Below are 16,520 nucleotides of genomic sequence, written 5' to 3'. Positions count from 1 at the left end.
ATGTTCATATATCTATGAGAAATCAGCATTGAATAAATGAGTGAACAATAAAATATGGTACAGTAATCCCTCGTTTATCTGGACGTGCAGTATTGGGCCTGTTCATTATCCAGATACTGGACCTTGGCTCTGTTAAACCTTTATCCAAATTTACTTGCTATTAAAAAAAAAGTCCCCGAGAACTTCTGCCGGCCAGCCGACATGTTCAGCATTCAGTATCGTTGCTGCTGGGCTTGAGCTGTGAGCGGGAAATAGGCCGTAACCCACAACCAGAGCTAAAATGCCCATCCGCCCCTGTACTGAATGGTCAAAGTCGTGCACTGGTCCAATCACTCCCAACTAACCTCCAGCACTCAAGTAATGCTGACTGTAACCCACAAGCGATGTCAAAACATCCGTACGCATCCCCACCAAATGTCCAAAGTCGCGCAGCCACTGGGATAAGTCTTTCCCAACTGCCACCACATGTCGAACACAGACTACAAGCCTCAAGTACATGTTCAGTGACAGCGGCCATCTGCCTCTCTGCCAAATGTCCAATGTCACCCGTTCACTGGGAGTTGCGTTTCCGAATGGCCACCACACATCTAACAGAGACCTCAGGCCACGAGTAAATGTACGGTATAAGAGTCTGTCCACCTCGTGACAGAAGGGTGAAAATCCTCCCGATAGCCACGCTTCTCCCTCCTTCCCGTCCCTCCTCCATACCCTCCTGTGCTTCCTGCCTTGCTAGCCAGGCCTGCTGGCTCCCCCCTCAGTCCCTCCCCTCCTTTGCACTGAAAGCACTGACCTGTGACTTTTTAAAGTTTTAGGTGTTTAATTTGAATACTATTGGTTGTATCAAAATTCCACAGAATCCATGAGAAAACTCATAAAATTTTGCATCTAGATATATGCTTAACTTTTGTAAAGTGTAGGCAGAATTTTGCACTAGGATGGTGGGAAGTTATATGAAGGTAAGTTTTACTCTTGAACACCATTTATTCTCACTGCAGTTTTGTTATTTTACTCATCAGTTTTCTGTGTTTTTATTACCATATTCTTCTGTCTATCTATCTATTGCCAGACGCCTCAATCCCGTTTGGGGTGGCCACAAACAAATCGCTCAAGTAGCCCTGTCCCCCTCCATTTCACTGCCCTGCTCCCAACTCACACCCCCCTCTCTCATATACCTCTCCACCCCATCCCTCCACCTCATCGTCGGCCTCCCCCTCCCTCTTCCCCCCTCCACCTCACTCACATACACTCTCTTCGTCAGTCTTTCACCCTCCATCCTCTCCACATGGCCAAACCACCTCAGTGTGTTCCTCATAACACTCTCTATCACATCCACATCAACACCACAACATTCCTTTATATCCTCATTCGTCAGCCTGTCTCTCCATGTGACTCCACAGGCTCCTTTTAAATAACTCATTTCCACCGCTCTCACTCTTGACTTGTGTCCTTCCAACAACGTCCAAGCTTCACTTCCGTACGTTAGAGTTGGTATCACAATACTGTCATGTAGTAACTTTTTCACTTCAATGCTCACTTTCCTGTTTCTTGTCACTGCTTTCAAAGAACCAGCAACCTTTCTTCCCTGCTGTACCCTTTCAAGCACTTCACCCTCCAAACCTCCATCCTTACTCAACACACTACCCAAGTACTTAAACGTACTCACATTTTCCAATTCCTCACCATCCAACCTCGCTGTACATTCACTGACTTCACCTCTCTCAAAGACCATCACTTTACTCTTCCCTACATTCACCTTCAGATTCCGTTTCTTACACACTCTCCCAAACTCATCCACCAAGCCTTGCAGCTCCCCTTCGTCTTCACTCAGCAACACAGTATCATCTGCAAACAACAGCACAGGGAGTTTCCAAACACTATCCTCTTCATTACAGTATAAATACCAGCAAAGATGATGGTGTACCATGTATTCCAATATAACCAATTTTCGGCGGCATAGTTGGCTGTGGATCCCCCCCCCCCCCACTCCCAGAGCAGCTAGTTCTCATGTCAGTGATAACTGATTTTCCAACCATCTTCAGGTTTTTGCAGATTTTCATTGTTTCTGCATTGTTTTCTTGGTATCTAGCATTAATATGGATATTCCTATGTGTGTTCTGATGTCTCAGTATGGCAGAATGACTGGGAAGCGCAGCCAAATTTGGAGGGCTACTACACATATACAGTTTATAGTACTTTTTTTTTTTTTTTTTTTTTTTTGGCATTACATTGGCTACTCCTTTGTGTGTTTTGATGTCTAAATATGGCAGATTGACCTGAAAACTGTGCCAAAATTAGAAGGGGTACTGTACATACAGTAGTATATCGGTAGGGTATTTTTTTTTTGGTTTTTACTTTGTGTGTGTGTGTGTGTGTGTGTGTGTTTAAATTATTTTAGATAATCATGTATGTGTTTTGACGTCTAAATATGGCAGAATGACCAGAAAACTCAGCCAAAATTAGGAGGGGTACTGTACCCACAGTAGTGAATACGTAGGGTGTTTTTTGGTTTTCATAGTTTTTTTCACATGGTTTTCTTGGTGTTTAAAATTATTTTAGATAATTCTATATGTGTTTTAATGTCTAAATATGCCTGAAAGACCAGAAAGCACTGCCAAAGTAAGTAGAGGTACCGTACTGTACAAGTTGGTTAGGTGTATGTTGAAGGTTGAGTTTAGGTAGGGTCTGGGTATAGTAGGGGGGATATTGTTCATTATCCGGACATTGCCACTACGTGGACATGCTTTTGGCTTTATTATATAGGATAATTGAGGGACCATTGTACAGTAAAACCTCGATATAACGGACTTCAATGGAGCAGAATTCGCCTTTATTGGAATCGAGGAGCTACCGGAATAAATTCTTATACTGTACTGTAATCTACTGTATATTGAAAAAGTCCGATAAAGCCAGAAGCAGTCCGGACGGCCTGACCACTTCAGCTATGTTTGCCACAATAAGTTAAAAAAAGACATGTTTTTCAGTTAACAGTACAGTATTGTTATATATATTATACCATTTGATTATTGTAGTGAATGTATAATACAGTACAATACTGCAATGGTAGTGAAAACAGTTTAAAAACTGTTGGTGCAACATGGACTGATGTCTGATATATCGGAAAAAGTCCGGATTAGCAGGGGGAAGTCCGGATGTCGCTTTTATTGGAATTTCGCATTTTTTGGAATGGTTTGGGCCTCAATTAGTCTCTTATAGTGAGGTTTTACTTTTTTTTTTTCTTTTAAATAGGAAGTTCATTTATTCATTATGTTAAGTGAAGATGAAGGGGAGCTGCAAGGCTTGGTGGATGAGTTTGGGAGAGTGTGTAAGAAACGGAATCTAAAGGTGAATGTAGGGAAGAGTAAAGTGATGGTCTTCAAGAGAAGGGAAGTCAGTGAATGTACAGTGAGATTGGATGGGGAGGAAATGGAGAATGTGAGCGCGTTTAAGTACTTGGGTAGTGTGATGAGTAAGGATGGAAGTTTAGAGGGTGAAGTGCTTGAAAGGGTGCAGCAGGGAAGAAAGGTTGCTGGTTCCTTGAAAGCAGTAATAAGAAACAGGGAAATGAGCATTGAAGTAAAAAAGCTACTACATGACTGTATTGTGATACCAACTCTAACAAATGGAAGAGTGAGAGCAATGGAAATGAGTTATTTGAGAGGAGCATTTGGAGTCACATGGAGAGAGAGACTGACAAATGAGGAAGTGAAGGAGTGTTGTGGTGTTGATGTGGATGTTGTATGGATGTGGTAGGAAGTGTTAAGAGAAACACATTAAGGTGGCTTGGCCATGTGGAGAGGATGGAGAGTGAGACGCTGACGAGGAGAGCGTATGTGAGTGAGGTGGAGGGGAGGAGATGGAGGGGTAGGCTGAGGATGAAGTGGAGGGATGGAGTGGAGAAGTATATGAGAGAGGGGGGTGTGAGCTGGGAGCGGGGCAGTGAAATGGCGGGGGACAGAGTGACATGGAGGCGATTTGTTTGTGGCCACCCCTTACGGGATTGAGGTGTCTGGAAGTAGATAGATAGATAGATATATAGATTTATTCATTTTTAACGTATCAGTTTCATAACAGTGCAGTAAATGAACGCTGGGGAGAAAGTTGAATGGAAACATTTTCCGATGTCGTGCACATTGCTGAGTGAGTGGTGTATGGTGTGTAAGGTCTGGGTCATCTCGTGGGGGTCATGCAGTGCTCGGAAGCAGTTGGACGCATGTTGCATCAAAAGAGTTCAAGAGGGTTAATGAATCGACCTCTGTTTGGATCATAAGATTGTTCACTAGGCTCAAAGAGCTCAATATATTCAAAATTTGGTATATCAGGGTTTGATATGAGGTTTGTCCAACAAGAAACTGAACTTTTTAAATAGCGCACCAACTAGCCAGCCTTGCATGATCGCAACAGGAGCACTGGGTAACAGCAGTGTTGAGCTTTAGTCTAACACTAGCTACATCACGCTACATCTCTTACTTATGGAGATACACACGCCTGAGTGAACGTGTGTTTAGTGCACTTGGCATTTTGTTGCAGATTGAACAATGAAGGATCTTGAAGAGCAGTGCATTTGCCTAAAATTCTATGTCAGATTGGGAAAATCTTTTATGCAGTTTTTTCAGATGTTGCAACAGACTTATGGGGAGGATTGTTTGAGCCATACGCGATGTCACAAGTGGTTCCAGCTGTTAGGATTGTGAAGAAGATCCACCAAAGACCATCCCAAATCTGGATGGCCTTCCACGTCAAGAGACAAGTATTTTGACAAAGTGTGTGCTGTGATCCGTGAAAAATCATCACCTGAGTTTCCCTTGAAGTTTTGAAAGAAGTTGGCACCGTAAAAGTTTGTGCCACACGATTATGACCGAAAAACCATCATGTTGCCATAAAATTTGTGCCACATCTGCTAACAGAGGAGCAAAAAAAGAACTGTGTTAGAATCAGTCAGGAGCTGTTTGATTGTTTTAATGCTAATGAAAACTTTCTGAAAAATGTCATAACAGAATTTGTACAGCTATGATGTTGAAACAAAAAGGCAGTCATTGCAGTGGGTTGGAACATCATCACTGCAACCAAAAAAAGGCACGTCAGAGTCACTTAAATGTGAAGATGATGTTGATCATCCTTTTTAATGGAAGGGCATCATTAATCATGAGAGTGTTCCTTTTGGTCAGACTGTCAATAAAGAGTTTTATTTGGGTGTCCTGAAGTGTTTGAGGGAGGCAGTGCAAATGAACAGGCCTGATGCATGGACAAACAAAACCTGGATGCCACATGATTACAGTACAGTGCACTTGCTCGCACGTTGCTCCTTATCCATGACTTGGCAAAGCATGAGATGACTATCATCCCCACACCCACCCTGGTTTTTGGATTTTGCCTTGGCGGATCCCCCATGCCCCCATTCCCAATTGAAATCCACTCTGAAAGGTTGCCACTTTCAGACAACAGAAGAAGATTCACCAGGTGCATTAAACACATGTTTACATAAGCCATGTACCTCAGTGACTAAGTGACATGGCATGATGTGCCTAGTATTAGACTAAAGCTCCAAGTCGCTGTTACACAGCGTTTCCATTGCAATCATGCTAGGTTGGCTCGTTGGTTTGCTGTTTAAAAAAGTTCAGATTCTATTTGGACATATATATTGAAGATTTTCTGTTGTTATTGCTTAATCCCGGTCTGTCTGACAGAACAGACTTATCAACAACCACAGGGAAGCAGCTGTTTTAGTGGGCCCATCCTACAAGTATGGTATAATGCGTGCACCATGTAGGGAACTGGCACTCCCTTGTGGTAGACAGTGCCTTGCCAGGTCCTACCCTACAGCGAGGTGCAGAGAAGTAAGAGTAGGTTTGGATCCTGAGTGGATGCCACAGCTTCTTCACTCCACCCAGGTTGTACAGCACCCCCATGTATAGACTCCTTGTCAGCACATGAGGGTTTGGTTTACTATGACTCTACATCCTTTCCCCAAGATTTTTTAATGACTCGCATTATTCCAATGTTAATCTCTTGGGAACAGTAACCATTGTGGCAAAACTCCTTTTTTCTGGCCTCCCAGTATCCAGCAATCTATTATTTTGTCCAGCATTCAAGTGTTTGTTTATCCAATTTTCCATCATCCCATCCTTTCCATATTCCAGTGTTACCTTACATCAGCTTCGTTATCCCAGCATGTTTGCTGCATTATCAAAGCAGCCTTTCAGTATTTCAGCATCAAAAAACAGCCTCCCATTATTCCAGTATTAGTTACAGATTGTTGTTGTCATATGATTTTGATGATGATGATTTGTTATTCCCTCTTGAAAGATGGGATGACAGAGAGTCTAAGTAAATGCCAATCATTTGAGAACTCTTAAACAGCATGCTTTGAGAAATAGGACACAGAATCATTCACGTATTCGAATTGTTTGAAATCCTCATTCCATCTCACAGCTATGACCATAAATACATACTGTATGTTTGTGTATTTTTCTCTATATGCCACAGGCATATAAGCCTTTTAATATTCCAACATTCCATTGCACCAGTCTGCTATTATTCTGGCAGCATTATCACCTGACCATTGAGTGTGCTTGTGGACATCCAAAGAGAGACATTGAATTCCTGAACCTTTTATGTATTTCAGAAACATTCTACTTCTTTGGGGACAATAATGAAGAATGGGATGACTTGTTAGAATTATACAAGCAGCCTCCCTACTTACTGCCCCAACACACCGCTGCACTCAGCTTTGGTCTTGCAGGTGAGTGGTGTTTCAGCTGTCTATACTTTTGTCTACTCACTGTTCCCATGCCTATGGCAATATTAACCCAGAAATAATAGTTAAAAATGCATCATGCATCCATTTTTGGAACCTTCATTTTGGGGTTGGCTGAGGTACAGCTAATGGTATTCTCTTTGTATTTAAAAAATAAGAATAAGTAATAATAATAATAATAATAATAATAAAATAATAATGGTATAAAATTGTCCAAGGATAATTTTGTTAAAGAAAAATTTCTCACAACCATTGTCTAATTAGAACATGGGCTATAAAGGGACCTTGAGGTCAAGGTCACTGATCTTCTGCGTATCACCTTAGGTCATCAAGATCTATAAGTCCACCAAGTTTGGTTGCACTATCTTTATTCCTACATATAAAAGCTGGTGACTTTTCTATCATCTGGAGTAGTTCAAAATTTTGGACCATACGTGATTTCAAAGCATAATGATCCAATGTGGACTATATTGAGCACTGCATTCTGGCCTTGTCCCAGGTATGCCATAAAAATTTCAACCCTCTAACTTAAGTAGTTCTTGAACCTTTAGGGTGACATTTTTTTTCTGGATCCTGTCTGGGTTCTGGCAACTTTATGAGGATGATATTTGGTGAGATGAAGCAGGTAAACCATTACTACAATATGACAAAGAATGAAGGTTGTAGCCCAAATGGAATGCGAATGGCAGTGATTTAGATCTTTCCTAGAATAATGATAATATTGACAAAAACAAGAAAGCTTCCCACAGGGATGTGGGAAGTTTTAATACTGTGTTAACCCCTTAAGCGCGGAGATGTCAGAAGCATTCCGTGCCCGTCCCGCTGGGATAATCTCTCTCCAACTGATTTTTAAAAAATATTTGCCAAAAATCAGTTATTAGTCCTAGAGTATTATAATTACATATGCTTATGGCACATACCTTCAGCTTTCTCTTGGGATGTTTGTTGAGCCTTCGTTGTCTACCATAGGACTTGTGGAGACTTCTGAAGCTGGGTAACAGTCTCCACTTTACACTTCCCCACTGCCTGATATTATCACTAGAAACACCATTCTATGAATTTCAAGTAGTTTGGAATCCATACTCCAAAAAAATACACTGTGAAAGCAGTGTAAATTACGAGCGCGTACAAGCTTTCCACCTGCACTCGTTCCCTGCTGGTTTTCTGAGGCTGAGCTGTCATTTATTATTTATAAACACACTCACACTTTATATTCCTAGTACTTTATTACACTTATTTATATATATACAATAAAGTGACTAAATGTCATAAAAGACTTTGTGTCACTTTATGACATCCTTCACTACTAGTAGTTTATCTTCACTCCAGGCATTCACTTTCTCGTTCAGCAGACTAGAGTAGAGAGCGAAGCTTTCACTTTCACTGTAATTACTCCAAGTATTTATACTCATATTTTTATATTAGTAATTATTTACATTTCTATTTGCATTTGCCATTTTATTTACATTATTTACATTTGTTCCTTGAAAGCAGTGATAAGAAACAGGGAAGTGAGCATGGAAGTGAAAAAGTTACTACATGACAGTATTGTGATACCAACTCTAACGTATGGAAGTGAAGCTTGGACATTGTTGGAAGGACACAAGTCAAGAGTGAGAGCAGTGGAAATGAGTTATTTAAGAGGAGCCTGTGGAGTCACGTGGAGAGACAGGCTGACGAATGAGGATATAAAGGAGCGTTGTGGTGTGGATGTGGATGTGATAGGAAGCGTTATGAGGAACACACTGAGGTGGTTTGGCCATGTGGAGAGGATGGAGGGTGAAAGACTGACGAAGAGAGTGTATGTGAGTGAGGTGGAGGGGGGAAGAGGGAGGGGGAGGCCGAGGATGAGATGGAGGGATGGGGTGGAGAGGTATATGAGAGATGGGGGTGTGAGTTGGGAGCAGGGCAGTGAAATGGCGGGGGACAGGGCGACTTGGAGGCGATTTGTTTGTGGCCACCCCAAACGGGATTGAGGCGTCTGGCAATAGATAGATAGATAGATAGACATTTGTTTTATTTACACTATGTTATGCACTGTCACTTGCAGTAACTAAGGGCTCCTTTCCCTTGGAGCCAGAATGAACTTGGGACACTGAAGCACTCATACTGGGAGTTTCAGTCACCATTTCCTCCACTGGCTCATCACACGATTCACCAGAAAGATTGTAGTCACTGTCCATCATTATCGTGGATAAATTAGCCAGTTCACGTTCCACAGCAGAGTCACTTAATCCTTTACCCCTTCCCACACAAGGTTTAGTAGGGGTAGAGGTCACAGGCCCCTTTGCTGTGGGCTCAGAAGCAGCGGAAATGGAGGGGCGCGAATCCGACATGGTTTCACCTCGAAAGTCGACAGTAAACTGGATGATGTGGCGTATTATGGGCAGGGAAGGGTTGACAATGTCAACATGGCGACAGCCGCTAATTTATATGCTGTTAAATGATTGGCAGGAAATCTAGACAATACATAATAAATTAGGTAGTTCCAGGTGAATGTAAATATCACTTAGGCTTCTCCCTTCCTTTCTTATATATATTTTTATTATGAGAATAGGTCGTACGGCATATTTCAAGGGTAAATAAACAGGGAAAATTTGCGAATGAGTGCACGTGGGGTGTTGCCAGGTGATAATTAGCCCATTCCAGGTGTATGGCAGTATCAGTTACCTTTCCTTTTTTTTTATAGATATTATTTTGTATAGGAATAGAGCATAGGGCACATTTCAATGGATGAAATGAGTGGACAAATCCAGACAGGATTTGCGTAGCGCGGCACGGCTGGGCAGGTGGGAGGAGAGGGTAATGGGAGGGGAGGTAAGGAGGGGAGTCAAGGACAGGGGAAAAATGGCTAAATTGTCAACAGTGGATGGGAGTACAGATGACGTATATGGGCAGGGAAGGGTTGACAGTGTCAGCGTGGTGACAGCTGCTAATTTATATGCTGTGAAATGATTGGCAGGAAATCTAGACAATGCATAATAAATTAGGTAGTTCCAGGTGAATGTAAATATCACTTAGGCTTCTCCCTTCCTTTCTTATATATATTTTTATTATGAGAACAGGTCATATGGCATATTTCAAGGGTAAATAAACAGGGAAAATTTGCGAATGAGTGCACGTGGGGTGTTGCCAGGTGATAATTAGCCCATTCCAGGTGTATGGCAGTATCAATTACCTTTTCTCTTTTTTGTATATATATTATTTGTATAAGAATAGGTCATAGGGCACATTTCAATGGATAAAATGAGTGGAAAAATCCAGGCAGGATTTGCTTAGTGCAGCGCAGCTGGGCAGGCGGGAGGGAAGGTAAGGAAGGGAGTCAAGGACAGGGGAAAAATGACTAAATTGTCAACAGTGGATGGGAGCACAGATGACATTAGCAGCGCTGACTATAGCTGAACACTGGCAGTACTGACAGATGCTACAAGTCACCACTTGTAAGCCTAGGCGAATTCAAGAAACACAGAATCACAAAAGTGATGCCCTGCTGTATGTTCCCTTGCGCCCAAGCATCACAAAAGTGACGCCCCGCGGTTAAGAGGTTAACAAAAAATAAATTTATGAAAATGTGGGAAGTTATAATAGTGATAATAATAAATAAGAGTAAATAAATAAATAAAAATTACATGCCAACAATTGCCAGAAACAGTTGGGGAAAGTTCATATAGCCTCAGATCTTGGCCTTGTGCCTCCCGGGGCCCAGGAAAACTAGGCAGTATGGATGTTAATGTCTGAATGATTAATGTAAGAGAGTGGAAGTAGTGAAAATGTTAACCTTTCCATTGTGGGGAAGATCCCCCTGCACCCCCGCAGCCCCCTTCTGAGAAACAAGTTACAGTTAACCACATTAAAAACATGAGATATGAATGGAAAAGTAGGGAATGTGAAGGTGGATGGAGTAGTTGGTGGGTGGGGTGTGCCTGATGGATGAGAATGGCAGTGCTTTAGTGGACATTTGTGCCGGGAGGGGGTTTGTGATAGCCAATACCCTCTTAAGGCACAAAATGATCCGTAGGTATACATGGTGAGTTATGAGAAGGGTGGGTGGTGAACTGAATGAATAGAAGGCAATGATTGATTATGTGTGTGTGGATGACAGGATGAGATGTGTAATGGATGCAAGAGTATATATAAGTTGGGGGAGTGGACTTTCTGACCACCACAGAATCAAGGTCCAAGTAAAATGGAGAAACACTGTAGAAGAAGGTAAGGACAGGAGGAAGTAGTTCACAGATGGGGGGTGGAAAGGTTGCGAGAGGATGGAAAAAAGGCTGAATATAAGAAGGAAGTAGAGGAGTGTTTGGGTAAATATGGATTGGAGCAGGTGGCGAACGTGAAAGGTGTGTGCAAGATATTCACAGAAGAAATACGTGCAGCATGTGATGTGGTGTGTGGGTTGAAGAGAAGACGAAAAGGGGTGTAGGGAACAGCATGGTGGAATGAAGAGGTGAGAGAGGCTGTGGCTTAAAAGAAGAAAGCATATAGTGAGTGGATAAGAAACGGGCATGGAAGAAGTTGAGAGACGGAAGAGAGAATTATATGTAGAGAGGAAGAGAGAGGTGAAAAGATTACTAAGAGCGAGTAAGAAGAGAGTGGATAAGGAATTTGAATGTAAAGTGGAGGGAATGTAAGAAAGTGTTCTGGAAAGAGGTTAAGAGAGCTAGACAGGGTGCCAAAGACGTTAGTTGGGGAATGAAAGATAAAAATGGTAAACTACTGGTGGAGAAGGGAGAAAAAGTAAGCACATGGAGAAAACACTTTAAGGAATTGTTGAACATAGAGAATGAAAATAATGTGAGTATAAGTGGCTGGGGAATGGCTGGGAGATGGATTGATGTGAGAAGAGAGGAAGAAATCAGTAGGATGGAATTTGTGGAAGCAATGAAGAAAGTCAAAATGGGGAAAGCCTCAGGAATTGATGGAGTGTGCAGTGAAATGCTGAAGCATGGGGGAGAGATAGTAATAGAATGGATGTGGAGGATGTGCAGATTGGCATGGGAGGAAGGTAGAATCCCTTGTACAAAGGAAGAAGGGAAAAAGAAGTATGTTGTAATCATAGGGACATTTGTCTTCTTAGTGTAATAGGAAAAGTATGTGGTAGGATACTTATTGACAGAGTTTGGGAAACAACAGAGGAATTCGTTGGAGAAGAACAGGGAGGTTTTAGGAGGGAAGAGGTTGTGTAGATAAGATATTTATTCATAGATCTTCAGTGGAGAAGTTTCTAGAAAAGGGAAAGAAGTTGTATGCAGTCTTCATGGATTTGGATAAAGCATATGACAAGGTGGGTAGACAAAGACTGTGGAAATTATTAAGAATATATGGAGTAGATTGGAAGTTGTTGAATGCTTTGAAGAGGATGTATGAGGGTGCTAAGGCTGCAGTGCTTGTGGATAGTGAACTGAGTGGATTTTTCTATTTGAAGGTTGGATTGAAACAGGGATGTGTCATGTCTCCATAGTTGTTCAGTCTGTATATGGATGGGGTTATATAAGAGATACAAGATAGGGCAGTGATGCTGGAGTGACCCTAATGAGAGAGGGCAATGTTTGGAAACTCCCTGTACTGTTGTTTGCGGATGATACTGTGTTGTTAAGTGAAGACGAAGGGGAGCTGCAAGGCTTGGTGGATGAGTTTGGGAGAGTGCGTAAGAAACTGAATCTAAAGGTGAATGTAGGGAAGAGTAAAGTTATGGTCTTCAAGAGAAATGAAGTCACTGAATGTATAGTGTGGTTGGATGATGAGGAAATGGAAAATGTGAGTATGTTTAAGTACTTTGGTAGTGTGATAAGTAAGGATGGGAGTTTAGAGGGTGAAGTGCTTGAAAGGTTACAACAAGGAAGATTGGTTGCTGGTTCCATGAAAGCAGTGATAAGAAACAGGGAAGTGAGCATGGAAGTGAAAAAGTTACTACATGACAGTATTGTGATACCAGCTCTAACATATGGAAGTGATGCTTGGACCTTGTTGGAGGGACAGAAGCCAAGAGTGAGAGCAGTGGAAATGAGTTATTTGAGAGGAGCATGTGGAGTTACATGGAGAGACAGACTGACAAATGAGGAAGTGAAGGAGCATTGTGGTGTGGATGTGGATGTGGTAGGAAGAATTAGGAGAAATACATTAAGGTGGTTTGACCTTGTGGAGAGGATAGAGAGTGAAAGACTGACGAAGAGAGTGTATGTGAGTGAGGTGGAAGGGGGGAGAGGGAGGGGGAGGCCAAGGATGAGATGGAGGGATGGAGTGGAGAGGTATATGAGAAAGGGGGGGGGGGGTGAACTGTGAGCAGGGCAGTGAAATGGCGGGGGACAGGGTGACATGGAGACGATTTGTTTGTGGCCACCACTTACAGTATTAAGGTGTCTGGCAATAGATGGATAGAAAAACAGTCTCAGTCATATGTTGTAGTAATATGTATCGCAGATATCATGAACATGCATAATCAACTCAACCAGAACACACATATTAATAAAACCATTCATGTATAGTGTGTATAACTGTTCGTGTTCTAACCAGTACGACTTGCCAACTGTTATATCACTGATACTTGCATTTTTTCTGATGCTGAGCTGACACCAATTTTCGCTCTCAACATAGTAGACCTTCAGTTATTCGTCGTTACAATTTCCATCCTGTTTTATTATCTAGCACATTAAGCTTGAGTCTATTAAAACAATATCCGGCCCAGAAACGAGGAAGCAATCAGTGGGACTGCATTTTTTGGCGGTTATGTGTATCATCCGACTCAGACACAGAACCAATCAGCGCACTGGGAGACCCTGCAACATACGCCAGACAATCACAATGCATTGTAGGAGCCGCTCACCTGAGCTGCCAAGCCAATTGTTGCCCTCACATTCACTCCGATTGATGCTATATAGTGAGGACCCATCCTTGCCTGAGCATTTGTGGCCCACGCACAGACTACCCCCTAGTGCTGTGACTTAGCCTGTGGCCCCTGTGCCCCTCAGTGCTCCATGCCTTAGTGCTTTGACCAAAGGACCATAGTTCTTCATGACAACTGAGTTTGTGGCTTTTGTGATGGTGCCCTGGCTGCTGCAGGTCCTGTTTGCATTTTGCCTGGTCTTGGTTGTTGTCTCCATGGCTCCATCACCACCTGCTAGGCATTGTGTGGTTCTCTCCATGGAGAAGAAAATGGAGATAATCGGGAAGATGGAGCAAGGCTGAACCATTGCAAGGCCTCAGCATGCCTCGGACCACATTGCAGGATCTACAGAAGCAAAAGCACTCCATCAAGATATTCTTCCAGGGTGATTACAGCACAGCTGTTTGATGGAATGAATGCAAGATGATGGCCAATTCATGCCTTGGTGAACTTGGCCAGTTCCTGTCTGAAGTGGTTCAGACAACAGCATGGCAGTGGTGTGATTGTACGTTCTGTCAAGCTGAAGGCTGCAGCCACAAATTTGCTGAGCAGTTGGACATTATGGAGTTCATGGCCTCTGAAGATTGGCTGACTCAGTTCAAACTTGAAAAGTAGCTTGCCAACATGTATGAAATAAAAAGTATATAACAAATGTGTAATTCCAGCTGTGATGTATGGTTATGAGACCTTGAAACTGACAATATCAGTGGAAAATCAACTAGTCTATTCTCAAAGAAGGTCAGTGTTGGGAATGTCTTTAAGTGACAGGAAAAGATCAACTTGGGCAAGAGAGCAGACTAAAGTCAGACAGTATAGAAGTTATAAAAGAACAGAAATGGAGAGGAGCAGATCATGTAGCAAGAATAAGGGATAACTGATGGAGGAAGAGTCTGAATGAGTGGACTTCAAGAGATTGTAAGTGTAGTAGTGAAAGGCCAGATAGGAGGTGGAGAGATGAAATAGAGAAATTTGCAGGCAAAACGTGGGAGAGATTGGCTCAGTCAAGGAATTTGTGGAGAAGGTTGAGGGATGCCTTTGTTCAGCAGTGGACTTGCAATGGCTGCTGCTGCTGATGATTATAACTGTACCTGGATTTCTTATGGTAATTCATGATCATATCATTTAATCATTTATTGCCTAATCAGTAGCTTGGGGACCTGGAGCTCTGCTACTCAGTCCATCTAGACATTCAAGGTGAGAGTGACCATTCACTTTGCATGGAGTGACATTATGTGACCAATTATTCCATCTCTTATTTAAACCCTTATGGGCTACTTCTGGTTGGAGCACCTCAACTTTGTAGACTTCCATACCATTCATATTCCAGTAAACATGAAGGATCAATCAGCATTCATAAAATGTACTGGAAATATTCAGTGTTTTATTTATATTCATAATGGATTCATTCTCTGGGCATGAATGATACTTTAATGATTGTGTGGATTGCTGTTGATAGTTTTCACACCTCTGCTTACTCATTTTTATTTATGGATCCTATCTTGCTGTGTCTTTATGTGGGAAAAATGATCAGGATGATGATGACACTGGTGTGCCAGTGAGTTATAGCTGAGAATGTAAAAAGTTTTAGTGATCAGTGGATGACTGGATGTGTTGCCCAGTTCACTGGGCACTTTATATATATTTCTGATACTTTTAAGCTTTTCTGTTCCAGTTTTTGGATCCTACCAAGGTTAGGGCAGTGATGATGTATTGCTCATTTATCTTTACCTTTCATTAATATACAGATATTCACCATGGACTTGGATTTAAAGAGATTTCTCTGTATTTTGTGAATTTTCACTCTCATCTTAAATGTCAGGACCAACTTGCCTAGCCCCGGGCTCCTACTGTACACTTCTCATGGGGCAACGTAGGATGGGATGATGGATGGATGGATAAAGCCATACCATACCTGTATATTACATTAGTCTAAAATACTCTTCAGCAAGTGTCCTTGTTGTTGTGTTTATTATTGTTGAAATGCTGCATTGGAGATCACTCAAACTGTTGTTTTTGTTATCACAGGTCCAGGCACAGGGGTACCATTCCACTTCCATGGCCCAGGGTTTGCAGAGACTATGTAAGTGATGTTGATGTGCTCTTATCTTATGAGAGTGCTGTGCAGTATTTTTCTTTGTTTTCTTATTTGAGTAAAGTATACTGTAGGTATATTTAATCCTCACATTTTGTCACATTAGAAGCTGTACCCATGAATGTACAGTGTACAGTCATGTCATAACTTATGTGAATTTAACTTAAGGTACGTTTGTCTATGCGGTGTCTGCCCTTTCATCTCCTCCATCCTTCTTTCCATACATCCTCTTCTGTCTTCCTTTCCTTCATTCTTTCCTTGTCTTTCTGCCAACAGGTAACTTTATGCACCCTCTTCTGTCTTTTTTCCTTCATTCTTTCCTCTTCCTTCTGCCTGTGGGTGACTCTGCACTGAGTGACAAGCCCAATGGTTTCATGTACACCAGGAAACCATTTACAGGTACTATGCTGGGTGGTAACCATATAACCAAATTTTGGCGCCTGGTGGTTAGTGGGTAATTATTGTGCCCCAGTCGGATTGAGCTGCTGAAGATTTATATCCAAGGGGTGGTTGGGGTTGATTGCTCATGTAATGCTACTCAGGGATGAGTGAGGCTGATCACTCTCATCTTAAATGTCGGGACCAACTGCCTAGCCCCGGGCTTCTACGCTCCTCATGGGACAATGTAAGATTGGATGATGGATGGATGGATGGAACTTAAGGCACATTTGACTATGCGGTTTACAATACTGAACAAATATTTCATGTTTTAATATTTAATTTAAAAGTGCAGGTGTGGGTAAAAAATTCAGATACACTACCACACCATTTCTAGGCTCGCTTGCCAA

At 42.1% G+C, this 16,520-nt stretch overlaps 1 protein-coding gene across 1 annotated transcript in view; it reads left to right on the top strand.

Moving 5' to 3' along the window:
- Positions 1-16,520, top strand: part of LOC145402128 (jmjC domain-containing protein 8-like) — a 144,747-nt gene that overhangs the window by 91,052 nt on the left and 37,175 nt on the right. Inside the window, exons 6-7 of the mRNA XM_080274243.1 lie at positions 6,623-6,739; positions 15,666-15,720. Of these exons, the coding sequence (XP_080130369.1) occupies positions 6,623-6,739; positions 15,666-15,720 (172 nt within the window). The remainder of the gene's footprint in view (positions 1-6,622; positions 6,740-15,665; positions 15,721-16,520) is intronic.

Source organism: Coenobita brevimanus, chromosome 57 (assembly GCF_032717465.1).
Source record: "Coenobita brevimanus isolate Jiangsu-jjx chromosome 57, ASM3271746v2, whole genome shotgun sequence".
Classification (NCBI taxonomy): Eukaryota; Metazoa; Arthropoda; class Malacostraca; order Decapoda; family Coenobitidae; genus Coenobita; species Coenobita brevimanus.
This window is presented reverse-complemented; position numbering and strand designations above follow the sequence as displayed.